The sequence below is a fragment of the Papaver somniferum genome, chromosome 4 (assembly GCF_003573695.1).
Source record: "Papaver somniferum cultivar HN1 chromosome 4, ASM357369v1, whole genome shotgun sequence".
NCBI classification, from domain to species: domain Eukaryota; kingdom Viridiplantae; phylum Streptophyta; class Magnoliopsida; order Ranunculales; family Papaveraceae; genus Papaver; species Papaver somniferum.
Window position 1 is genome coordinate 49,174,467 of NC_039361.1, and position 27,370 is coordinate 49,201,836.

The 27,370-nt window shown below is 38.8% G+C and overlaps 3 protein-coding genes across 3 annotated transcripts; 2 read left to right on the plus strand and 1 right to left on the minus strand.

Annotated features, from left to right (window-relative positions):
- Positions 1-652: 652 nt before the first annotated feature.
- Positions 653-3,625, plus strand: LOC113275416 (zinc finger CCCH domain-containing protein 15-like). Its single transcript, XM_026524906.1, has 3 exons — positions 653-791; positions 1,320-2,198; positions 2,390-3,625. The coding sequence occupies exons 2-3, from the start codon at positions 1,329-1,331 to the stop codon at positions 2,738-2,740; spliced, it is 1,221 nt and encodes a 406-aa protein (XP_026380691.1). The 5' UTR covers positions 653-791; positions 1,320-1,328; the 3' UTR covers positions 2,741-3,625.
- A 3,407-nt stretch (positions 3,626-7,032) lies between these two features.
- Positions 7,033-7,986, minus strand: LOC113272487. Its single transcript, XM_026522313.1, has one exon. It carries the CDS (start codon positions 7,984-7,986, stop codon positions 7,033-7,035), a length of 954 nt encoding a protein of 317 aa, XP_026378098.1.
- Positions 7,987-24,976: 16,990 nt separating this feature from the next.
- On the plus strand, positions 24,977-27,145 carry LOC113273854 (nuclear transcription factor Y subunit C-1-like). The gene is made up of 6 exons (XM_026523445.1): positions 24,977-25,164; positions 25,311-25,410; positions 25,537-25,604; positions 26,278-26,472; positions 26,562-26,690; positions 26,881-27,145. The coding sequence occupies exons 1-5, from the start codon at positions 25,027-25,029 to the stop codon at positions 26,652-26,654; spliced, it is 594 nt and encodes a 197-aa protein (XP_026379230.1). The 5' UTR covers positions 24,977-25,026; the 3' UTR covers positions 26,655-26,690; positions 26,881-27,145.
- The last annotated feature ends 225 nt before the right edge of the window (positions 27,146-27,370 follow it).

Below are 27,370 nucleotides of genomic sequence, written 5' to 3' on the forward strand. Positions count from 1 at the left end.
TTTTTACTAGGTTAAAAGCATCAAACATTCGCCTACTTTTAATCTCAGAAGACTTAAGAAAATATCAAACTCTTATTGCATAACTATCAAAATTATAGAAGGAAATTAAGATGTCAAACAACCTAAAAGATACGGAGTAGCATGCCATGCACAAAAACTCAGATTCAATTGTAAATTTTGTATTTTAACTTATCCAGAAACACCGAGTCAGACCATAAAGTACCAAAAAAAGATCAACACCTTAATTTCCCGAGTGATGCAATGCATCTTTTGAGCAATGCGGACAATGCTCAATAATCTACCGTACGACGACCGTTTTCTTCTTTTAGACGACATTTCACACGGTGAATCACACGTAGAAATATCTCAACTCAGTTAATGTTATTATTCCTTACAACACGCTCTATTATATTATCCTACTACAAATACTATCATCAATCTCACCTGCTGGACCCCAGTTTTCCCAAGGCTTGAAGATGAATCAACGGCAAAGGATGCTCGTAAGAGTTTGTTATTCCACATCAATAAAAAAGCGAAATAAACGCATCCACATCAGATTTCACAGTTGTATCGTGGGTCCCACATTTCTGTTAAACTCAGTAGAAAGAGAACCGACTCAAGTTCCCTCTCCGATGAACAACTCTGTTTCTTTCTCTTTCATCCTCTATATATAAAGGTCTTACTCTTCAGTCTTTCATTTCCAGATTCTTCATTACTAATTTCACATTCTCTCTCTCTGTCTCTAACTGTTTCATTCACCGAAGAATCTTCTCATCTACGCTTCTCAACTGGTGAGTGTTTCTTTGAAGAATCTCTGAGATTTCTTGATGATGATCATTGTGATGATGATGAAGATGATGTTAAATCAATCTGTGTTTAGATTTGTGATCAGTTCTCAGTATCGATTTGTTAATGTTCTAAGTTCAATGTAGTTTAGTTTCTCTGTGGATTGTCTTTTGATTTGATTTATTACTGATTCGTTAGCATATTTAGGCTTGATTGCTGTTGGTGTTGTTTCAATCTGAGGCGGTTCGGAAAAGTTTGATGGAAATTTTAGGGTTTGTAGATGTTCGAATTCGTTGATTGAGCTGTTTCTAGCTGTTTTCTAGTCGGTTTGATTTTGTAACTTTCAAGATATGATGTTTCTTGAATTATTCAGCGGTAATCAATTTCATTTTGTTGTTGATTTTGGAAAACCTAACTTTCTTGATGAGGAATTTCTCTGATTTAGTAGTAATTTCGTTTTGGAAATTGATATTTTGATTATCTCTTTTAGAAGTTGATGTTCTGATTATCGGTTTTGTATTTATTCATGCTAGATATCGAAGATGCAGAAAAACGATTCGTCTAAATCTCAGGACAGCAGTAGCAGTATGAAGTCGTCGATAGATTATCAAACACCGATTCGTTCACCGAGTAACGCAGAGTATTACTATGTACCAGCATCACCAAATCATAAATCATCATCATCAGGTGGTGATTCAAGATTTAGTTCTCAGAATTCTTCAACTTTCCCGCCAAAATCATCAATCTGTAACTCAATTTATCTAACTCCTCCTTCATCTTCATCTTCTTCTAATGAAGAAAACAATCAAATTACAAAAGAGGATCGACTTTACCTTGCTCGTGTCATTCTACTGTATGAACAATTAATGGATCGGTATGAATTATGTTGGAGCTATCTCGAAGATTCGTCAAGGAAAGTTGATATATTAAGTCAAGAAAATGCTGCTCTTCGATTGCTTAACAGAGATCTGATAAATCGATTAAGTCTATCAACTGAGGTTTCTGGCAATCATCAGAAGAATCACCGCTCTGCTTACATTTCTTCTGGATTTCCAACTCTTTCGATCATCAACGATTTTCCTTCTCTCAGCATTGGAGATAATGGAGGCAGTACTGGTGGAGGTGGTGGACCTAATACTAAGAATGACAACCGAGTTGCACCGAGTCGTGAAGCTCCAGTTACGAGTCCAACCAGTGTAATCGGGAATAATAGCAAGGGGTTTGATGAGAAACCAGTTCAAGTTCAAGCAGATAGAGTTTCTTTGCCAAAGAGCATCTCCATTCGTTCTAGTGCTTACTTGAAGATGAATCAATCTAATAATCCTGCTGCTACCAATACAACTGCTCCTTCTTCCAACAAAACAGCCAACCGACTTCGTGTTGCTAGTAAACCATTCATTCCTAGCACTGCGGTAAGAATCATTGGTTTTATTTTAAGTTACATCATACTAATTTCTGTTTAATAGTGATTCATTCATCTGTTGAATTTTTCGAATTAAAATGAAGTTTATTTGACAAATTTTTGCTGTTTTTTAGTCCTGATTTGAAGTATTTTGCAATATTTAGATTTGATTAGTAATTTTTTGTTGTATGAATGGAACAGCCTCGAGTTAATTTGCCTACTGTTCCTGCTGTTGGTGAGAACAAAAAAGGAGTTGATGATCAAAAGAAGAAGAAGGAGGAGGACCCACTGGAATTGGATGTATACAATCAAGGAATGTCAAAGACAGAGTTATGCAATAAGTGGCAAGAAACAGGTGTATGTCCATATGGGGACCATTGTCAATTTGCGCATGGAATTCGTGAACTACGTCCTGTGATTCGCCATCCTAGGTACAAAACTGAGGTTTGCAGAATGGTTTTAAATGGAGGTTTCTGTCCTTATGGTCATCGCTGCCATTTCCGTCATGCCCTGACTGATCAAGAGAAGCGTACCGGTATTACTCATTCTTAATTAGATTGTCTAGCTTCTACCTACGTGCAAGATGTGAATAGCAAAATGGAGAGTGATGAAGCAATATGGCAAAAATTTTAAAAAGGGAAAAGCAACAGAAAAGAAGGAAAGAAAATAGGAAGCTACATGGGAGAAAGTTAGTATATTCAGTGTGTATATAGAGAGAGTATGGCAGTATCAGTATGCACATCAAAATCAATAAAGACAGAAAAACAAAAATAGAAGCACACGTGAGATAAAGTCATTGATAATAAGATGAGGGGGTTGCAGATTTTCTAAGCATATTTTGGTTCAGCTTGAAGACGGAAGAGAAGAAATAGTACAAAAAATAGCCGGTGATATTTTGTTATGAGCTTAGCTATACCTATATATGGGAATCACTGGTTCATTTTGAAACAGAAGATAAGAAACGGTACAAAAAATAGAGGGTGATAATGTGATATTTTGATATGAGCTTAGTTATACCTATATATGGGAGTCAGCCTCAAGGAATGGTCGTAAGTTGGATTTGGCATCTTGATCATCTACCACATTGTCAGTATTTTCTGGGGTTATTCTATTTCCTTTTTCTCTTTCTCATTTTTGGATTTTGCTATTACTATAGTAAAAATTCTTATACTAGTGGTCATCTGAGAAGAGGTACTTGTTGCTGAGTAGTCACGTTTATTGCAAGAGTGGACTGTGTCTAAGTACAGAGTACAGACTGAGAGAAAGAGAGAGAGCAGAGCAGAGCAGACAGAATTATTTGTTGGTTAAACTGGGAATTAATCGTATTGATCGATCATTAGTACCCAACTTATATTCATTATAGTTCATTCTTATGGTAATTTGTAATGATGAACTTTCTTAAATAGTAAGCAATCTTTGATTCAAGTTTCCTCATCATAATGCCTATTTTTTTACTTTTCCTCCGAGTTCATTAAATAATGTTGGCATCTTTGATACCATGTATACACACTAGTATCATACCAGAATGCTAATTACATGGAGGATTAATAGCTCTAGAACTAGAAACATTTGTGGACATTGCCAATAATATGATGCTTTCATGTGATGCAAACTGTCTAGGCTAGTTAATTCAGTTCCACATAGTCAAGTGAAGGTTGCATTCCTTTTCCTTGATTTTGAAGCTTCCTATTAGCTGACGGCTAATATTGCTGTGACCCTCCAAATAAAGTTAACATTCTAACCACCAAGCAGCAATCCCAATCTGGTCTGGCATTGAGAGATTTGTGTAACCGAAATTTGGTTCAGTGTCCACCAAACATAACTAAAAGGCAAATAACATCTACTTCTCAGCTACTCCATATATGGGCATGCATTAATTCTCATCAGTTTGATGCTTATACCTCACGCATATATCTTTTCGGTTTTGGGTTTCTCAGGCTTAGTAAAGTCAGTTATATTCGTCAATAGCAATCTTATTTTTTCAGAAATTGATGATTGAGTGGAGGGCAACTCTACTCCAGTTACTTCCTTTTGCCTCTAAAAGACAGTAACCGGAGACTTTGAATTTGGACTCCTAAGTCTAACCAGCTAATCTGGAAAGTGGTCACCTTAAAAACCAAAAGAGAAAGATGTACATAGTACCACTCAGTCTCCTAGATATAGTTCCCTTCCCTTGCCTGGAGTTTCAACTTTCACCTACGTCATGTGCATGTGCATTTATAGTACTGTACATAACTCTAAATCACTAAAACACCCCTCCCCTGAGATTACTTCTACTGCCCTTGATCTTGATAGAGTCCTAGTCCAGATATGGTGGACTCACTGTCCCCCCATATTAGGTAAAAAGAAAACTAAGAGTTAGAATTACTTTTTACATGTAAAAACATTTGTTAGATATTTATTTGTTTTCCGCAAGTTCCGTAGCCTTTGCCATGGGAACTCATAGAAACACTAGTAATTATCATCAAGTGGAGATGTCTGACATTTTTATGACCTGCGAATTTGTTAGCATTTGAGATTGGGTGCAGAACAACGTGAAGAACTCAGTTTATATAGTGTAAATGGCAGCTGCGCTTTGAAAATCAATTTCCTTTTGGTTGTGATCGAGTTACTCATGTAAACCCAAAAATGTCATTTGCAGAGACGAGGTGGGAGGATTTTAGGGTATGTCATTGACTCACCGTTGGGCATTCAGAATTTCAGATAATCTATGTGGTCCATAGTGGATGTAAAATGACAATGAAATTTACAGTTTAGTCCTGTACTTGAAACGAGAAACTTTTTCAGCAGACAAAATGGCGAGAGGCGGTACTGGCTTGGTTGAGTTAAGTTGTCTTTGAATGCGAGATCTAAATTTCATGTATTCAAAGGAGGTAAAATTATTTTATCAACCATAAACTGTTTTACTTATCTAATTGTCCAAATTTATGGTTAATGTTTTTAAACCATTCATTTTATAATTATCTCTTTAATACTCCCTCCATTCATTTTTAATAGGCCGGTTTCTATAAATAAATGTTTCAAAAAATAGGCTGGTTTTCTAATTGGGAAAGTCAAATGTTACTTTAAATTTCTGAGACCACTTTTTTCTTAACTACTTTTGATGACAAGTGTTATGTGGACCATTTCACTTTACTTTTTTTATTGACAAGTGTCATGGGGACCATTCCACTTCACTTCTTTTATTGACAAGTATCATGAGGACCACTTTCAATGATTAGTTCTCTTAATTTCCTTAAATTTTCTCTAAAAACAAAACCAGTCTATTAAAAAGTAACGGAGGGAGTAATAATCTTTGATTTTTATAATCAGAATGTTTACATTCACCGGGGAAACTTCTAAAATCAGGGGATGGATTAAATGATGTCTGCATAACTATCCTATATGTCATCTCCACATTCACCTCTGACATTTCTGTTAGAGAAGATATTTTTTGACTATTAACATTCATTTTTGTCAAAAAAATCACATGCGTCTTGCTGTAGATGTTATGGGATCCTTTAGAAATTTTGGGTGTTGTATTCCGCAATATTGAACCTTATCTTATATCCATAAATTTCATGTTCAATCGTTAATCTTTAACAAATGATTTTCGAAATGGTAGATTGTGGTTTTTTTTCTTGGATAAAATAGGACGATTTATTTAAACTTAGTCAGGCAAAGTCTGCCTTAGCAGTACAGAGTTTATCCATGGTGAAAAATCCATGAACTCTTCAAGACAAAGCTTGTCTTTCCTAATTCTCTTAGAGATACTATCAGCTACATTATTTAGATCTTTTTTGACATGAGATATCTTGCAAAAATTAAAAGAAGAAATCAATGTTTTGATCTTACTAATAAGTTTATTACTTTCCCAACTGACTAAACTAATATCATATGTGATAGTCTTCACAACTATCTCTGCATCAGCTATGAGGTGAGCTTCAGTGATGTGTTGCTCCTTAATCCAGCTCAGGGCCTCCAGAATAGCCATGCACTCAGCAGCTTCAGGGTCAATCATTCCATATGTATAGGATCCTTTGACACCTGAGTAGGTACCTGCAGAAGTTAAAAGCACAATACCAGTGCCAACAGTATTAGTTACATGATCGAAGGATGCATCAACAAAAACTGTAGATATATTAGCAGGTGCCTGCTCAGTGATGTTCAAAATATCATAACAGGGATGTCTAGTGTGTTTCAAAGACAAAGCAAAGTTTTGTAAATGAAATCGTATTCTAGATGCAGTTGAGATAGGGTTTAGGGTTTTATATATCCTCAAAGATGTTTTCACATCTTTCTTTCCATATTATCCAGCATCCCACAATCAAAGTCAGTTTCCAGGTGTTTTGATCTTCTAAACCATTTAAAGGTTGATTGTTGAACCAAGAAATCATCCATTCTTTGATACTCCCACAATTTTCTGAAACTCTGTCGATGTTTACATTCAGATGCACCCAAACAGATCGAGCAAAACTACATTCAAGTAGAAGATGATATAGAGATTCAACTTGGAAACTGCAGATGTCACATTGAAAACCAATATTGCTATTATAACGAGCTGTTTTATCTTTCGTATGCACAATATCCTTAAGACACTTCCAGATGAGAGCTTGATTCTGTGAGGGACTTTCATTTTCCATAGGGCTTTCCATACTTCTTTAGGGACAACATTAAGAGTAGCTTGTTGAGAGACATAGTTCTCTACCAGCTTGTTGTACGCACTTTTAACTGTAAACAAACCATCTTTTGTAGGCCTCCATCTAACGACATCTTCTTCCTGGATGTTGATCTGCATTCTTATGATTTTATCTGTAACTTCCGGAGTGAATAGAACATGCAATAAGCTGATATTCCATGAAGAGTTATCTGGGTTTATGAGACATACGTATAACTTTTATGACTTGGATAAGAAGGAATTGGTTTTTCATGCAGATTGATAATCCAATGATCCTTCCATATTCGAGTCTTCTTTCCATTTTGATCTCCATGCACACATTCCTTTGTAGAGTTTTGAGGCCATCTTCAATACCCTTCCAGATCCATGAAGAGTTATTATTTCTATCATTTTGAATATGCAGAAATTCTTCACCTCTGAAATATTTAGCTCTTAACACTTTGACACATAACAGATCTTGTTGTGTACTGATTCTCCAAACCATTTTTGTAAGAAGAGCTTGATTCAGCATCTCAAGATCTCTAAAAGCTTGTCCTCCAAATTCCTTTGGAATGCACATATCACTCCATGAGATAGGGTTGTTACCTCTATTAGATTTGTAGCCCCAAAAGAACTTCCTCTGCAATGTATCTAGCTGCTTAATCAGTTTTTTTGGAATCTTAAAAGTACTCATCTGGTATAAAGGAACCGCATTAAGAACAACTTTCACCATTGTACCTCTACCAGCTTGACACGTTGTCTCACCTTGCCAATTAGCAAGCCTCCTTTCAAAAGCAGTTTTGATTTCTTCAAAAGATTTAACTTTAGATATTCCTATGAGAAGTGGAGATCCCAGATATTTCTCATTACTGACCATATTCTTTACACCAAGAATGTGACTAAGAGAGTCACAGTATGAAGGATCCAAGTTACTACTATATAAAATGGATGATTTGTCAAAATTAATGACCTGACCATATTGAGCGCCAAAATCTTCAAGAAATTGTAAGATATTGGTGACACTGGTTAAATTAACATGTGTAATGATAAGACAATCATCAAAGAGAAAATGATTAATAGGAAGAGCACCTCTAGCTGCTTTGATGCCTGGTATTTTCTTTGTTTGATGAGCTGAAGTAAAAGTTCTAGAAAACCATTCCATTTCCATGATGAATAGATAGGGAGATAGGGGATCTCCCTGTCTTTTCACCTTGAAGGATTAAACTCTGCACATGGAGAACCATTAGGAAGAACAGATAATGATGTTGTGCTAATGCATTGTTGAATGAGATGAATCCAATCTTCACAGAAACCAAAACTTCTCATAACATTTAGAATAAAACACCATTCAAGCCTGTCAAATGCTTTTGACATATCTACTTTGAGAGATAACCATCCACCTTCACCTTCATTCTTCTTCATAGAATAAATAATTTCATGAGCTATGATAGTATTATCATTGATTAATCTCCCAGACATATAGGCTGACTGATAGGATGAAATGATTCTATCCATCAAAGGTTTCATTCTTGAGACTAAGATCTTAGAGACAATCTTGTAAGAGGTGTTACACAAGCTTATAGGTCTGAATTCAGATGGTGTAGTATGATTCTTAGTTTTAGGAATTAGAGAAATATAAGTCTTGTTTAGGGATTGAGACATATTCTTGGTGCTGAAAAAGTCCTTAACCATGTTGCAAACATCTTCTCCTATGATATGCCATTGAGACTTATAAAAACCAGCTTGAAAGACTTCTGGTCCTGGTGCAGACTAGTTCTCCATTTTCTTTAGAGTACTAATATCTCCTCATCAGTTGGTATGGAAGTAAGCAAACTGTTATCTTCATCAGTAATGACAGTTGGGAGATGATTATAAAACCTTTTTTCAATATTAGGATTAGAAGAAGTACTTATATCCTGGAAATTCTCAGTAAGAAGATTTGCTACTTGCTCTCTTGTATGAACCCAAATCCCATTTCTATCTTTTAATGAATCAATATTGTTTCTTTCTCTTTTCCTCTTGTGAAGAGCATGGAAATACTTAGTGTTATTATCCATGTCTTTTAGAAAATTGTCTCTTGATTTCTGTTTATTAAATTCATGTTGAATGTGATGCCATTTTTGAAGTTCTTCATTCACTAGGAAAGCCTTAGAAGTATTTTATTGAGAAAAAGGAAGAGCTTGTAATGTAGATAGTTCCTTGTTAAGACTATCTACCTTCATATTCATGTCACCAAAATGCTTCTTATTCCATTTAGCAAGTGCTATTCTAGTAAACTGTAGTTTTTTATTGAGCTTGAAAGCAGCAGACGCTTGAACATGAATGCTCCATGCTTTATCAACTTCAACATCACATCTCTTGTCATTTAACCATGTCTGAACAAACTTGAATGGCTTCCACAATTTAGGCTCTTTGTAATCAGTAATGAGCATAATTGCACAGTGATTACTGCCCATTTGATTTAGATGAAGAACTCTTGAAGAAGGAAAGTTAACATACCAGGATGGATTACCAAGAGCTAGTTCAATTCTTGAGCGTTTTTTCCCAGTGCCAATATTATTATTAGTCCAGGTATATTCATGACCTATGAAACCCAAGTCTTCTAAGACAATATCTTGAAGCATCACATTAATACCACCATCACTTGAAGTAGAAGTAAAAGTGTTGGAATTAGAAAGATGGATATTTAAATCACCTATTAAACACCACAGACTGGAAATGTTCTTTCCCGTTTCATTGATGAAATCCCATTGTTCCTGTTTTTATGACCTTTCCCATAACCATACATACACGATAATAATCATTCAGGCTGACTAGGATCGTCTTGGATGAGGAGATGAATCATGTTATTTTCACTGGTTAAAACTTCACAAGCAAAACCATTCTTCCACATAATTACCAGGCCTCCAGACAAACCAACTGAAGATAGATATCTCACATTTGGAAAATGATATGGAGCTACAAGAGGTTTCATCTTAGCTTCATTTAATTTAGTTTCACATAAAAAGATAATATCAGGGTTTTGTGTCCTAATGATATCTTTGATATGATCTCTAGTATTTGTGGCTTTTAGACCTTGAACATTCCAAGAAACAATTTTCATTATCAAATGATAAGTGATAAGACACAAAAAAACCTACAAATACTAACTTAATGAGAGAATAATTTGATGCTCCTATATGTAATATTCTAAAATGTTTATAAAAATTACTGTGTTTTTTCACGTAATAAATGCATGCAAGGAAAAACATGCAATATAAATGACATAGATCAAACTTATCAAAATGAGTAAAAAGGTAATTAATTTTTACAAAAAAGAGAGGAATTACCTGACTTTTCTTATCAGCGATAAAAGTTTGTTTATCTCCCATTGTGAGCATGTGAGTATTTTGGTTCATCGTGTTGGTATCAGTGATGGTAGCATTGGAAGAAGACTCAAACTCCGTGATACTGCTGCTGCCTTCTTCATTAGATCTGAGCCTCTTTCCAAGTCTTAAATCTTCTGTTTCTTCCGTAGCTTTCTCATTGAGTAAAAAGTCCATGTTTAAGATCCTTCCATATTTTGGAGGGACGAAAATAGAACTCTTAAAAAACTTCTTTTGATTATTTTTTGGTTCTGGAGCTGAAGAAGAATTCGAAGCAGTGATAGTTTTCCTGACACTGTTAGTATTCCCAAAGAATTAAGGCTTTTCATGCGCCTTTGCCAAATAATTTGCTGCATCTTTGCAAGCTCCACTGCAATGGTTAATTACGTAACACTCTGTGCAGATACTAGGAGGTTGTCTTTCATAGAAAAATTTTGCCAGCGAAAGACACCTGCATCTATTAAAGCTTTAACACCTCTCCTCATTGGCATCGATAAATCCACATTCACACAAACTTTCACAGGGTCGCTGCCATTATCCTTTGGATCTATGTTTGTTACCTCACCAACAACTTCCCCAATCTTGGTCACATATGCAACATTCATGTGTTCTGGCAAAAGAAATTTCAGCTGGATCCAAAATTGTTGAAAGCCCCAGTGCTTGATAGTATAAACCATCTCAAGAATGTAGTCATGTACCACTAATAAATGCTTGTTGATGTGCCAAGGTCTTTGCTCAATCATAATGTTTAATAGATTCCAGTCACTAAATTTGAAGATCATTATATTGGGTTCAACCTCCGTAATTCTTAGTTAGTCTTGAGTTAAGAACGACCAGGTAAACTTGACGAATCTTGCAACAGTGTCATAGTTCATTCTTCCTTCTATAATAACTTTCCCAATCGCACTTGCTTCCCAGTTAGAATCTTCTTCCACACTCTCAGTATTCTCTTTCTGAAAAACAACAATATCATTCGTATCACCCAGATCCAAAGTTGCTTTTTTGAATTTGTTAACAAGATCACCTACAGTACTTGTATTTTTATCCTCCATGATTACTCTTTTTTTTTGGTTTGTGATAAGAAAAATAGTCTTGATGGTTATTAGGTTTATAAGAATATCATAATCGTGTAACTGAGGATAATTTGGAATTGAATTGTTGAGATATTCAGGATCGAAATAAGGTAACAAAATTGAGCGAGATTTCTGATGAGTTTGGTAACAAGAACAACTGTTAATTGACCAAAGGAGCAGAAAAAGGAAACTAAGTTTCCTAATTTGTTTGACTTTATGATTTTTTTTTTTTTTGAACTATCTTCAAGGAGGGATGAAACCGTGATTTGAGTTTCCGAGTTGAGACGGATATGAGTCTTCTTCCTCCACACATCAATGAAACCAAGGATACCAACACAAATGAAACCTGCAAGCAAACACTTATAGAAAAACTCAGCAAAAGCTTCAATCACAATATGAATATAGGAAAAAGCCATTGGAGATTAAACAAACTGCATACACAATAAGAAGAATACAGAAAAGATTAGTTCCTCATTAAAAAGAAACTGAAAATAGAAAAGAAAGATTAACTTGATCAATAAAACATTAAATATGAAAAGTTAGAGAAACAGACTGTAAGAAAAACAAGATTTTAGAGATAATAAGCTATAGGGAATGGATTGTTGTAGATTTTTTTTTTACCGAGTTAACTCAAAGGAGGAGACCGATCCTCAGAGAAGAGAGAGTTGGCCACCTAATAGTAGATTGTGGTTTTATACGTCTCCAATTTTGGTAGGAATATAGAGTTCTATAACAATAACATATCACTATAAAATTAACCTTAAATTCATTGTCGTTGGGTTTTACAATAAATCAAATAGGTATAACTTATTTTTTTGAAAGGGTAATAGGTATAACTTATAGTATATAGATCAAATAGTAGGCCAGAAGAAAATACCTCCCATGTATATCTCTACACCACTTGATGTAGCAAACTCTGTTTACTGCTAAAATAAACTTCTAAATCAAAGCATATATAATTACAGGGTCATGAAACAAAATAACTTCAATTGTTCTAACATTTAATTTTATTTGAACCTTAAGCATAAATACTCAAATAAGTTTAAGTAAATCAGATCTGACATTGGTTTGAACTTAATATAAGACGCGTACCTAACTTTAAAAGCAAGTTTTATGGTGTTTCAATTCAAAAAAAAAAACTATGAGAAATTTGGGTAAAAAAAAAGAGAAGATAATTGTAATTACAAAGAATAATGCACGCATTCTGTATTTATGTTATCCAATAGACAAGAAAGGAAATGGTTGATGAAGCATTAATTAGATCTCTATGAGGCAGTAATAGATGTAGTTTTGTTCATTTATTTTTATGAGGGCGTTTCTGGTGGTATTATAGTGATGTGGTGTTTCTCAATAACAATTAAGTTCAGGAATTGTTGTGATAATCTCTATTGGTGTTTCACTTAGTTTATGGAGCCTCTAACAATGGTTATTATAGGGAGTACTGGCAAGAGTTATCTAACATAATAATTAGATTAGTTGGATGAGTTAATTGATAACTGGGATATTTATGAAGGAAAATGCTGAATTAACATTTGCTGCTATTGTGGATAGCGAATAGGTAAGGACTAAAAATACTTCTTTATCTTTGGACTTAGTTAGAGAATGAGGTTAAAGAGTTAAGTAAAGGTGGGCAAATGATGGCGAAGGAAACTCAATGTGTGTTTGCTTCTTTCAACTATAACTTTAACAATATAAATTATCGTTTTATTGATATGGGTCTTTGAGTTATGACAAAGGTAAGATTTTTATTCAAATTTTTTTTTGTACTTTTCTATTTTCTGAAGAGCATGTACAAGACCATGATTTGATGATTTAAAATCGCCATATATTTCCTTAACTAGAAGTATTGCACTTGAAAATCCTTATTCCGAGGAAGAGGTAAAGAATGTTATTATGCGCTTTGGAAATAAAAAAGTACATGGACTAGATGGTCCTTATGGAGCGAAAATCCCAGCGTGGTGAAGTAATTCTAAAAAAGAGTTATCTTACGATTTTCAAAATTTCTAGAACTAAAAAGGTCACTACATGTCAAAAAAATATCATCAGTGATAAAGCTAGAAAGTTCAATTTCAAGAGAAGATTGAGAGTTAAGTAGGGGAAATTATTGGTTTATTACAGTTGGTAGGTGACTTATCAGTTTATTTTTCTATAGTTGTTTGAGGGTGAAAACAATTTCTGCTGGTTTCGGTAATTTCGTGTGTTATGGGTGAGAAACGAGTCTTAACCCTAAATAATGTACTGCAAGGGAGCACTTTAGATTCGAGAGATCAATCTGTACAAATCCAGCCTAAACCAAGAAATGATCGTTCCAGACTTGTTTCGGTCATAAAGTGAAGGAGAAGGGTTGGTTTTGGGGAGGGAAGCGAAGAGAGTGTTGAGACCAGAGTAGTTGATTCTGGAAGAGTAGTTGTTTAACTTGTATCAGAAAGTGAAAGCTAACAGATGGGAAAGCTAACAAGTGATTCTGAGTGTTGTATGCTCCTGACCAAAACTTGTTGTTCGGTGGTAATAGGTAAGACCTATTTATACAAGTCGAAGTGAAACGTACTCTGATCTCGTAAGAAATGGAAACGAATGAGTAAATGGGAGGAGGTGGTAACTGGTAACGCCTGGAATTGATGTTCCATAATGAAGGAAAGCGTTTTACCATTACTCCATGTGTTTACTAACCGCCTCATTCTTATGACACTGTCTTGTAACGGGCGTAATGTAAGCCGCACGCTGTAAACCGCCAAACCAATACCCTAATGAGCATCCCCCAGTTTGTGACATGTGTTGATGTCTCGAGTGTTTTCGTGGAAAACATGTAGCATGTTGTTTCTGTTTGACAAGTTGAGCTTGGGAGACTTGCCGGCTCGGTGGTGACCCTCGACGGTCGAGATTTGTATCTTGAGAGGAAAGGTAGCCGTTGATTATTGCAACCCTTCGTTTGGTAGCCAGCGGCATGAAAGCATAGCCGGCATGGCTTTGACATGGTTAGGCGTGGCCAAGTTTGAATTTTCGCATAGTTTAGGCGCTGCCAAAATTAGGGCTTGGCGTTGGGCCAAAGGTCGCCACGCATTATCTGGTGACCTTGGACGGCTAAGATCTGCATCTTAAATGGAAGGGTGGTCGTTGATTGTCGCAACCCTTCGTTTTGGCATCCAACGACAAGGAGAAAGGCTGGCATGGCTTTGGCACAGCGGTGCGGCTGGCATGGTTGGCATGACTTAGCGCAGAGATGCGGCTGGCATGCCATTGACACATGTGGAGCGCCGACATGGTTGGTATGCTTTGGGAGCAGAGATGTAGCGCGGCATGTCGTTGGCACACGCGACATGGTTGGCATGCCTTGGCACGGAAAGGTTGCACGACATACCATTGGCACATGTGGCATGGTTGGCATGCCTTGGCGTGGAGATGCGGCTGACACGGCATGCCATTGGCACATGTGGCACGGTTGGCATGCCTTGGCGAGGAAAGGTTGCATGGCATGCCATTGACACATGTGGTGCAAATGGCATGCCTGGGCGTGGAGATGCGACTAACACGACATGCCATTGGCACATATGGCACGGTTGGCATGCCTTGGCGCGAAAAGGTTGCACGGCATGCCATTGACACATGTGGTGCAACTGGCATGGTTTAGGCGTGGCCAAGCTAGGATTTTGGCATAGTTTAGGCGTGGCCAAAAACTAGGGTTTTGGCATAGTTTGGGCGCGGCCAAAATTGGGGCTTGGCGTTGGGCCAAAGGTTACCACGCGTTAGCTGGCGACCTTGGACGGCTAAGATTTGCATGTTAGATGGAAGGGTGGCTGTTGATTGTTGCAACCCTTCGTTTTGGCAGCCGTGAAGGAAAGGCCGGTCATGGCATGATTTAGGCGTGGCTAAGCTAGAATTTTGGCATAGTTTAGGCGCGGCCAAAAACTAGGGTTTTGGCATAGTTTGGGCGCGACCAAAATTAGGGCTTGACGTTGGGCCAAAGGTTACCACGCGTTAGTTGGTGACCTTGAACGGCTAAGATTTGCATCTTAGATGGAAGGGTGGCCGTTGATTGTTGCAACCGTTCGTTTTGGCAGCCGTGAAGGAAAGGCCGGTCATGGCATGATTTAGGCGTGGCCAAGCTAGGATTTTGGCATATTTTAGGCGCGGCCAAAAACTATGGTTTTGGCATAGTTTGGGCGCGGCCAAAATGAGGGCTTGACGTTGGGCCAAAGTTTACCACGCGTTAGCTGGCGACCTTGGATGGCTAAGATTTGCATCTTTGATGGAAGGGTGTCCGTTGATTGTTGCAACCCTTCGTTTTGGCAGCCAGCAACATGTAGTAGGGCCGACATGGCTTTGGCATGGAGACGTAGATGGCATGGTTTGCCATTGGCACGGTGGCGCGGCCGGCATCGTTGGCATGCCTTGGCGTGGAGACGTGGCTGGCATGGTTTTCCATTGGCACGGTGACGCGGCTGGCATGGTTTGCCATTGGCACGGTGGCGCGGCTGGCATGGTTGGCATGCTTTGGCGCGGAGACGTGGATGTCACGGTTTTTCATTGGCACGGAGGCGCGACTGGCTTGGTTGGCATGCCTTGGCGCGGAGACGTGGCTGGCATTGTTTTCCATTGGCACGGTGGCGCGGATGGCATGGTTGGCATGCCTTGGCGTGGAGACGTGGCTGTCATGGTTTGCCATTGGCACGGTAACGCGATTGGCATGGTTGGCATGCCTTGGCGCGGAGACGTGGCTGACATGGTTGGCATGCCTTGGCGCGGAGATGTGGCTGACATGGTTTTCCATTGGCACGGTGGCGCGGATGACATGGTTGGCATGCCTTGGCGCGGAGACGTGGATGGCATGGTTTGCCATTGGCACGGTAGTGCGGCTGGCATGGTTGGCATGCCTTGGCGCGGAGACGTGGCTGGCATGGTTTTCCATTGGCACGGAGGCGCGACTGGCATGGTTGGCATTCCTTGGCGCGGAGACTTGGCTGGCATGGTTTTCCATTGGAACGGTGGCGCGACTGGCATGGTTGGCATGCCTTTGCACGGAGACGTGGCTGGCATGGTTTGCCATTGGCGCGGTAACGCGATTGGCATGGTTGGCATGCCTTGGCGCGGAGACGTGGATGGAATGGTTGGCATGCCTTGGCGCGGAGATGTGGCTTACATGGTTTGCCATTGGAACGGTGGCGCGGCTGGCATGGTTGGCATGACTTGGCGCGGAGACATGGCTGGCATGGTTTGCCATTGGCACGGAGACGCGGCTGGCATGGTTGGCATGCCTTGGCGCGGAGACGTGGCTGGCATGGTTTTCCATTGGCACGTGTGGTGTGAGAATTAGGGTTTGGTATGAAGATGATGTCGGTCAATACTAAGGGTTCTGTCGTGGAACATGACACATGCATATAAAAAAAAAGGTACCCTGGTAATTCTTACGTAGGCGTGTTGAATGATTCAATAAATGCGCTAGTGGACGTAGTGACGTCATGTCAGATGTAAGGTTTTACGATTTTAACCCTAAGCTAAAAACCACCATCAACATTAAGTCCCCTGCTTAGCTCGGAACAGGAGCATTGTTGCGAGGTAAGCATAAGATGGTGACAGGCAAGGACAAAATAGAAATGGCAAGTCATGAAAAGATGGCCAGGAAGACCCGGCTAACCTTTTTCGAGAGGTAAGGAGAATTCGTGATTCTTGTGTTGGCGGCCTTGTGTAAATTCTACTCGTGGTGTTTTTGGCTAGACCGTGAAGTGGTGAGATGTAGACTGTCGACTTGGCTTGGTCCCACGTCATCTGTGCTGGGATAGGGAACGCGGAGGTGCTGGCTTAGCAAGTTGTTGGCGTTGCTCGGCTCGGAATAGGAGCCGTCAGCGTAGTATTAGCTTGGAATGGAGCTGCAGCGTAGTATTGGCTTGGAATGGAGCCGCCAGCGTAGTATTGGCTTGGAATGGGGACGTTAGCGTAGACTTGGCATGGGCGTTGGCTTGGGATCCGGCTTGGGCGCTGGCTCGGTGTGGCGTGGGAGTTGGAGCGGACTTGGCATGATGCGGATTGATCGGCATGGTGTTGGCTTGGCATGGCGCAGGTTGTTGGCACGGTGAGGCAAGGCATGGTGCGGACTGTTTGCACGGTTGTGGCTTGTCTTCGCGGGCCCGATTGGCTCTTTTCCTTATAGGAAGTCCTTTCCTTATTCAAACTCCAAAGTGTCATGCCTATAAAAGGGGTCGGCCTCTCCCTTTTATTTCACACCTTTGTTTTTACGTCCTGGCCGCGCGGTAGCAATAAAGTGAGCAAGTGTATCCCAGGTATGTCTTCCATCGTTTCCTCTTCAATTTTTTTTTCTTGTTTTCTTGTGTTGGTGCAAACCCTAGCCATAGGTGTACCTTTCATGAACTTGTAGAAATATTGTTCTTCTGTATTGGTGTGAACCCTAGCCGTAGATATACTTTCCATGAATTTGTAGAAATATTTTGGCGTGAATACCGTATTAATGTTTGCCACCTTAATTATTACGCAAAGTAGGCATGCATGGGCAGGTAACTGCCACCCATTCCTTCCCCACGAAAACCTAGTTTCTAGGGTTTCCTCCCTTTCCTTGTTGTAGCGTGCGTATAGTTTCCGCGATGGAGCATGATTTCTTGGTCGGGTGTGTACTTTACGTTGCAAGGTACGGCTTCGCAAGGAGTGTGCTTTCCGTGGCTTCGTAGGGTTTGGTAGTCTCCATTTCTTCGGTTATGCATGTTATGACTTTGCAACCAAAACAAGTTGGTTCGCGTCTAAAATGGATTCTCCATTGCTGACAAAATAGATTTCATGCACCTTGTAGTAACTTCCCTTTGTTTTGTTTCCAGTGTAGTTACCTCGACAGCGAAAGCGTAAGAAACTTTCTTTAGGATGTCACCTGAGAAAAATCTTGCTGTACCAAAATACGTTGGCAACTCCAAACCAAACACGGATGATGGATTCTTCACGATGTCTTTTACCACATCTAGGAGAAATCATCCCAAGTATTTGTCGATTCTTCTGACCGGTTCAGAAGATGAAAGCAGGACCCGGTCGGTTCGACCAGAGGGTGTAATACGGTTCTGTCTCCACAGAGGAGAGTACTCTGCTTCCCCTATTGACTTTAAAATCAGTGTGAGTCCATCGCGTTCTTTCGTCAAATGGATGCGATTCATGATAAGCCAAGCGCTCTAGTTGCGAAGTCGAAAGGGTTCGTTCGGAAAGAAAATGAAACGGGGTGTTTCTACAGCTGGTGGGTGTCTCAATGGTTTCCCGATGAGTTGGAGCTGGATCAAAAGAATAGTACACTTCATGTCGCCGCATTCTTGGCTCTTTGGTTATCCAGATATTTTTTCGATGATGGCTCTGGGATGAAGGACATAAGACCGGAACTTATCAAGCTTGCCATAAAATTAACGAAAGGCGTCGTTCTCCCTCTTAACGGCTTGTTTCTTGGTTCTATGTACACACACTTGGATCATCTGGTTGCAGACATGCGCGCTTCAAATGGCTACATGAAAGTGGACTCGTATGTCCATGCCGCTTTCCTCCAGGCATGGTTATGGGAGCATTTCGAGAGATACGCTCCTAAACCGTCGTCTTCACTTCCCGAGGCTTGCAGCGGTTCGAGGATACTTCGTTGGTCGAATAGTTTCCAAGAGCCGGTTCAAACCTGGTTGATTTTCTCGATAATTCGTACGCGGTCAACTTTCGCCCGTGGGCCTCGGTGTGCGCATCCATAGTTCAGGTTAACACTTTTGCTTCTGCTCTGAACATGTCTTTGCTCTCTAACGAAAGGAATATGAGTGTTGGAGAGGTTGTATTCATGCGAAGTTGTGTGCCTGGTTGTATACCGTCTTTCTTTCGAGGATCGTTCCAGGTAGTCTCCTACAATATTTATCGGGAAGCTCGACATGTGAGATTTGACCAAGGAGTCCCTCTTGCTCGTCAGCTGGTTGCTTCAAAGAATCCGTTGCCCGCCGTTCTCGACGCCAGTGCCCTTGCGGCGGGTAAGAGTCTCCCCTTCTTGTCCTTGGAAAGAAACCCGTCAACGACTTCCAAGTATAATGTGTTCTGGAAGGATGAGTTCCTTTGTATCCAAGATTTCGTGAATAATACAGTGGAGAATACCCGCGGTAAACCCTTCCCTTAGGTTTTGGAAAAGCACCCGCTGTTGAGGGAACCTTCTTCAACTAAGCGAAAGTCCCCTAGTAGGAATGTGGACATTCCCCAAGCGAAGGAACGAAGGTCAAAGAATCGTGCAGGTGATTTCGGCCAGGTCCGGCAGATCCGGCGGCTCTCGTGACTTTCAGTTCTTCCAATATCCGGGTATGCGTCATCTTCTCCCCGGCTTAGCTGGATTGTCTAAATCTTCATTTCATTTCTGAATTTCTGTATTGGCGCTTTGTTCAGGGTCTCAGAAAGCGGCACCTCTTGAGGCGGAGGGTGGCAATGCTGAACTTGCACGTCGTCAGAAGGCGGCACTTCTTGAGGCAGGGGGTGGCAATGCTGAACCTTCCCACGGTGAAGAGGAGTCAGAAAAGGAGGAAAGCTCTGAATCTGAATCTTGTGATGACGAGAATAGCTCTTCCGACAGTAGTGTTGAGTCTTCTTCTGAAAGCGGATCAGTCAGTCTTCTGCGCACCTTTATTTCTTCCTCTTCCCCCTTTTTTTTGTTGAAAGTGTCTAACTTGTGATATTACAGGAAGGATCCGCTTCTGGAGATGGACCTGAAGTTGAGGCTCGTTGAGATATAGTTCTACCTCTAATCGCGGAAGCTACATATGGAAATCTGGAAACGGAGGTTGATCAAGCTGAAAGTGTTGTTGCGATTCAAATAACAGAGAGCATTTCCGTGTCTATAAGCACAATTGTAGTTGGGAATCCCTTGATGGTCACTGGTTCAGTTGCTGGCGCCACTTTTGCTCCTCCATACTTGGTTCCTTATCCGGATCATGTGTTGATTGGGGTCTTCAGCGTGCCAACCATGTATGAAACGCTATATGCCAAGATATGGGAAAGGTACAGACACATTGCCACAACCAAAAAGGTCACTAGTCAGTTTGCGCTAGCCAAACGTGTGGAGGAAGTTTTATCTTCGATTGATGGTATGTGCAAAGAGACTGGCCGCGCCGTTTCTGAGGAAGTGATTACAAGTTGGAAGTTTCATCGTGATATGTGCGTAGACCATGAGTTAAACGTCTTATGGTTTGTCGAAGGCTTTGCTGAGATTGAAAAGTTCAAAGCCATAGCGGTCGAAGGCCCTTCTGCGGATGGAATCACACCGCAGGAGGCAGAAATCGAAAGGTTGTCCAGGAAGCTGAATCGGAAAAGGGAGGCTCTCGAAAGCGCGAGGGAGGCCTTCTCCAAGAAGAGCAAGCCGTTACTGGATAGTTTCCCTTAAATGCACTCCTGTCTTCTGAACTTCTTTATTTAGGTTTTTTTTTTTTGAAAGGAAGATGAAACGCCTGGTTTATGGTTTTGGTTTGAATTGATAGATAACTGTTATATATGAGGTTTTTGGATTACTCTTTTTGAATGAATTGTTTTAGAATAATGTTGTCTTGGTTACGATTGCAAGTGACGCAAACATCCCAGGAAAACCATAGAACCGTGAGCGTTGCATGTCGGTAGAGAGCATGAGATGAGACATAACATGGTTATCAATTTTATCATTCTCGTGAAAACTTGAAGTAGTAAACCATGTATTTTGTCTAGGCAAGACTTACTCGGGTTTCTCGGATCTCTTGACGAAAAATGAATCTTCCGGGTGTAAGTCCAAGTTTTGTGTGAAGCACCGCCGTGATTGTGGAAAGTCCCCAGTCATCCCTGAGTCACCTGATAACCGAGTCGTCGATCCCTGGGCGAATCGTTTGCTTCTACCATCTTGGAAGTCCCCAGTCACCTCTTGTCGTGTCATGACTGGTAACTGAGTCGCCGATTCCTGAGCGGATCGTTTGCTTCTACCACCTTGATGTCTGGGTTTAAGTATGAGATTTGGAGTTGGAAATCGATATTGTAACAGAGAGATTAATCTCCCACTGTGGTCGCCAATTGTTTGAGGGTGAAAACAGTTTCTGCTGGTTTCGGTAATTTCGTGTGTTGTGGGTGAGAAACGAGTCTTAACCCTAAACAATGTACTGCAAGAGAGCACTTTAGATTCGAGATATCAATCTGTACAAATCCGTCCTAAACCAAGAAATGGCCGTTCCAGACTTGCTTTGGTCACAAAGTGAAGGAGAAGGGTTGGTTTTGGGGAGGGAAGCGAAGAGAGTGTTGAGACCAGAGTAGTTGATTCTAGAAGAGTAGTTGTTTAACTTGTAACAGAAAGTGAAAGCTAACAGATGGGAAAGCTAACAAGTGATTCTCCATGCCTTGGCGTGGAGAGTGGCTGGCATGGTTTTCCATTGGCACGGTAGCGTGGCTGGCATGGTTGGCACACCTTGGCGCGGAGACGTGGCTGGCATGGTTGGCATGCCTAGGCGCGGAGACGTGGATGGCATGGTTTGCCATTGGCACGGTTGGCGGCTGGCATGGTTGGCATGCCTTGGCGCGGAGACATGGCTGGCATGGTTTTCCATTGGCACGGAGGCGCGGCTGGCATGGTTGGCATGCATGGACGCAAATACGTGGCTGGCATGGTTTTCCATTGGAACGGTGGCGCGGCTGGCATGGTTGGCATGCCTTGGCGCGGAGACGTGGCTGGCATGGTTTGTCATTGGCACGTCTGGTGTGAGAATTAGGGTTTGGTATGAAGATGATGTCGGTAAATACTAAGGGTTCTGTCGTGGAACATGACACATGTATATAAAAAAAAGGTACCCTGGTAATTCTTACGTAGGCATGTTGAATGATTCAATAAATGCGCTAGTGGCCGTAATGATGTCATGTCAGATGTAAGGTTTTACGATTTTAACCCTAAGCTAAAAACCACCATCAACAATAGTCAACATTGTTTTTTATTTCAACTTCTCTAACATTTTAATTTTATTTGAACCTTAAGCATAAATACTCAAATAAATTGAAGTAAATGAGAATCAACATTGGTTCAAACTTGTTAGTAGATACATATCTAACTCTAAGAGAAAGTTATATGGTGTTTTAACCAAAAAGATAAATAAAACAATGAAATATTTGGATTAAAAATGAGAAGATGATTGTAATTAGAAAGAATAAAATGAAACTATTTATGTTATTCAAGAGACAAAAAAGAAAATGGTTGATGAAGCCTTACATCTCTATGGGGCAATAACAGATGTAATTTTGTTCCTTCATCTTATGAGGGCGTTTCTAGTGCTATTATAGTGATGTGGTAAAAATAATTGGTATATATGGAAGATCACTTACTTAATGTTTTCTCGGTAACAATTAAGTTCAAGAGTTGTTGTCAATCTCTATTGGTGTTTCACTTCAGTTTATGGAGCTTTTAACAATGGTTATTATAGACAATATTGGAAAGAGTTATCTAACATAAAAATTGGATTAGTTGGAGGAGTCATGTGGAATTGAAGAATCCTGGTTCTCCACTGATTATGTAAAGGACACATATATTTATATCAATTGATGTTACAGAGATTTCTAGACAAGCTTGTACCGAAAGACATACCTAACTTAGGTATAAGCTTGTACAGAAAGACATACCTAACTTGTATACATAATTAAGAAAATAATTGAACTTGAAGCTACAACTAATTACCGTGTGAGCATTAATATGCTCATCACGTATCCTTAACAAGTCAATTGATGACTGGAATGTTATGAAGGAAAATGTTCAATTAACTTCTGCTGCTATTATGGCTAGATAAGAGGCAAGAATCATAAACACTTCTTTATCTTTGGACTTAGTTAGAAAATGGCGTTAAAGAGTTAAGGAAAGGTGAGTAAAGGGTCGCGAAAAAACTCAAGGTGCATTTGCTTCTTTCAACCATAACTTTAGCAATATAAATTATCGTTTCATTGATATGAGTTTTTGAGTTATTATAAAGGTAATATATTTATTGAATTTTTTTTGTACTGCTCTATTTTCTGAAGAGCATGTACAAGACTAAGATTCGATGATTTAAAATTTCCATCTATTTCCTTTGCTGAAAGTATTGCACTTGAAAATCATTTTTCTGAGGAAGAGGTAAAGAATGTCGTTATGCACTTTGACAATGATAAAGTACATGGACCAGATGGCCCTTATGGAGCGAAAATCCCAACATGGTGATGTAATTCTAAAAAAGAGTTATCTTACTATTTACAAAATTTCTAGAATTCAAAAAAATCAATGCATGTGGAAAAAAATGCTATCAAATAATGGAGCTTGAAAGTTCAATTTCAAGAGAAGATTGAGAGTGAAGTAGAAATTGTTGGTTTATTACAGCTGCTATGTGACTTATCTGCTTCTTTTTTTCCTATACTCAACACTGGAGGATGTAATAGAATGGAAGTTTGGCTTTGATTTTTAGTGTCAAATTGTTACTCCTCACTTGACTTGGGTGTCTTTTTCTATTTCACTATAAGCAAGTCTCGATCCCCAAATATTCTTCTCAAAATGTCTTTTTATGTATGGTCTTTATTTCATAATGGTGCTCCTTGTGCTTCCACTTTGAAGTATCTAATGAGAACTGGTAAAATGAATAAGTAAATTATAGCGAATGCTTTTTGTGTGCATCTGACCAAGAAACCAATAACACTTATCTCTGCGTTGTCCAAAAATTAAAAAGATATGACATTATCTCTTGGATAGGTTTGGCGCAAGTTGGTTCATTGTTGAAACTATGAAATATAACATTTGGAAATGGTCTATCAAGAAGAATAAAAATACATGGAAGAAGATTTGGAGCTTGCTTCATTTTATAATTTGGTTGAACAAATTGAAGGAGTTAATTATAGACTTTATAAAAGGCTAAGAGAACTGTAAATCAAATGATAATGTCTGTCAAACACTTTGTTCAAATTAGTCATTGCATACCAATATCTTTGTAGGATTCTTTTTGAGCATCTCGATATCTAACTAAAATTTTATTGTATGGAATGACTAACTTTGTACATTTCTTTCGGTTTTTTTCCAGACTTCATCGATTAGATGATGGTTAAATTTCAATAGAATTTACCATTTTGTTCTCTTAAAATAAAGGGTCTTGTTAACTTCTATACATGTTAAGGTTTACTAAAACAACAATTTCTTGCATTGGAAACAAGATTTGTTTGTTTTATTGCATTGAAAACAATAATTCTTTGCATTGGGAACAAAAATTATTGTTTTTTGTGCAAGAAAAACCAATTTCTAGTAGAATAAGACGAAAAAATACAATTTGCAAAGAAATAAAATAATTCTTTATTAAACCTTAACATGTATACGGGTATACAAGTTAACAAAAGCCTAAAATAAAACATGATCAATAGACAAGTCCTTGGATTCCCTCGACTGAAAACCTCATTAATACAAAAATTAAATGAAATTTGTTTGAACAGAATATACACTACAATTAATATATAATGGAAAAATTCAAGTACTCTTGTAACGTCCCACACCAACCTTCACTTTTATTTAACTTTGTACACTAGTAAATAAAATGTCAACTCATTTAATATTTTCACAACTGAAATCTCTTAGAGATTACACCTCTTTAATTGCGATTTGCCATTTTTTCATTTGCTTTAATTTTCTACTGTCTTATTCTCATCGCTCCTCTTTTTCCTTCCATTTCTCTGCTTATATAAGAGGTGTTCTTATTACTTGGAAAATTACCTCTGCCCATTTGCAATTCAAAAGAAGAGTCAGAAGCTCATATATAGTAATCAAGCATGGATCTGAACCAGTCAGTTCATCACTATCGATGTTCTTCCCCAGCTCCAATTGCGCAAGTTCATAACTTCATGCATGTATCTTCTCCCATGATTTCTCTTAATAACATTCATCGGCAGTACTCTCCAAATAATGAGGTAAGAATATGTTGTGAACTATAGCTATAAACTTAACCAGGAAACACTTTATATTTGCATGAGATTGACTCTCATAAGGACTAATCCATAAAAAATGTACACTTACGTTCCTTAGATTTTGTTAATATGTGCCAACATGAATGTAGATGGGAGAAGAAAATCTGCAGTCTCGTGTGCTACAATTGCAAAGGCAAAACTTACAGTTATTCTGGCATCAACAAATACTAGAAATCGATCAACTTTCAGGTGAAAAAAAATATTTTTGTTTTTATGAATTCCATACATCCTTTAATGCTTATTTCATTGTGATTTTTTGAAAATTATCTCACACCTTTGATTTACTTTGTTATATTTTCTTTCTTGGTTTGGTAGACTTCAAACAACATAATCTTCCCCTTGCAAGGATCAAAAGGATAATGAAATCTGACGAAGATGTCAAGGTCAGATAACATTCTCTCTGTCTTTTAGGTTAAGAAAAATATTGATTCCATAAAAATTTATCATTTTTTTTTCTTGGTTTTACCTCTTATAATACACTCGAAACATTAACTAAATTGTGATGATATGCATGCATCATATACAAGTGTACATGTGGAATTCTGCCTATCTAATACGAAAATCAAATCTGAAAAATACGACACTCTCACCTCACTGTTACTGATAACTCCGCTTTTATATATGGGACAAAGGAAATATCGCCCCATGCTGGTAACAATTAATAGAAAATCCTTCAATGTAAACCAAGTAATAAATTCCCCAAAATAGAAACCATCTTTCTTTCTCCCCGAATGGGAAACTACAGTTGGGAATGTTGGAAATAATTCAAGTGTGTAGACAATATGTAAAGTAAAGAAGAAAAAAAGTCCCAAAATCATAAGACTAGTAAACCGTGACCCGCACTTTGATTGAATCATGCGAGCCTCTCGGAAAAAAATTTAAATTTAAAACAGTCGGTTTTGGCAATGTAATCTCTCAGTTCGGGAAACATTTTTTGGTCAGGTCAGGTGGTTTCATTTGTATTTGGGCCATCAGGAAACCATAAATAGGCCCAATAAATTAGCGTTGAATCACATAATGTCAATTTGAATTTGTGAATGCTACAATATTAAACAGATGATAAGTGCGGATGCACCCGTACTATTCTCCAAGGCTTGTGAACTCTTTATCTTAGAGCTCACACTCAGGTCATGGTTGAACACCGAAGAAAGTAGAAGAAGAACTCTTCAGAGGATCGACATTGCCAATGCTGTTAACCGTGGAGAAGTTCTTGACTTCCTCGTCGACGTTGTCCCAGCCAACGATTCTCAGGTATATTTTTGAAATTACCCATATGCTGTCATTCTATTTCTTTCATAGGCCATAATAATAAATAAGCATATGCATGTTCATGGTTGTAGGATGAAGAGTGCGAGAAAAACTGTGGAGGAGCTGAATTGTCTCCCTCATCAAATGGACTCATGAATTTCGCTGTTTCCGATCATCAGTTTTAGCTGAATCGATCTACTATCTATTCTAGTAATTAAAGGGTACGTATATGACAAGTAAAAAGTAAAAGCCCAACTGATTGTCTGATTGATGATTTCATAAAGCCCATATTAGTGCAGCCCACATTCGAGGGTTTTGGCGAGAATCCAAGGAAAAAAAAAACACTGCAAAAAAAAAAAACAACGATCAGGCATTGCATCTGATGTACATTTTCCATGTTTTCCTTTTCAGTTAATAAATATGCGACCATCATCGCCATCAATTTCAGGTGAAAAATCTGCCTGAGAGTGGAGGATAGAGGAATGGCGCTGGAGATTTCAGTCTTCCTAGTGATCACAAAGTGTTCTAATAATGTCGCGATACATGTAAAAGCTTTGGACTATGGATCATCAATATAAAAAATCTTTTTTAATTCGCAAATGTTAGTTTGTTAATAGTGTTAACTGTTATGTTACACATGCATGCTTAATTTTGGACTTTGCCAAGCTAAGATTGTTAAAAGTAGTCCCCATTGTCCAAGTTCATTGGCTTTGTAACAAGCCTAGCCTATTATTTTCATTTGGGAAAAAAAGTGATATTTTTACTTTTTTATTTATAGAAATTGAATTATTGTCCTTCCTTTTGATGGGTCTACACAATTATCTTTTAAAAACTTTTCAAATGTCCCTAATGATATAATTGAAATTTTCGTTAGAATTTTTTTCACCAACATTCTTTATTT

Bases quoted from the DNA above. Each gene is read 5' to 3' on its own strand.
- LOC113272487 (XM_026522313.1), bottom strand. From the start codon at position 7,986: ATGGAATGGTTTTCTAGAACTTTTACTTCAGCTCATCAAACAAAGAAA.
- LOC113275416 (XM_026524906.1), top strand. From the start codon at position 1,329: ATGCAGAAAAACGATTCGTCTAAATCTCAGGACAGCAGTAGCAGTATG. The intron at 2,199-2,389 runs GTAAGAATCATT...TGAATGGAACAG, and splicing joins CATTCATTCCTAGCACTGCG to CCTCGAGTTAATTTGCCTAC.
- LOC113273854 (XM_026523445.1), top strand. From the start codon at position 25,027: ATGGATCTGAACCAGTCAGTTCATCACTATCGATGTTCTTCCCCAGCT. The intron at 25,411-25,536 runs GTGAAAAAAAAT...TTGGTTTGGTAG, and splicing joins AGAAATCGATCAACTTTCAG to ACTTCAAACAACATAATCTT. The intron at 25,605-26,277 runs GTCAGATAACAT...AATATTAAACAG, and splicing joins AATCTGACGAAGATGTCAAG to ATGATAAGTGCGGATGCACC.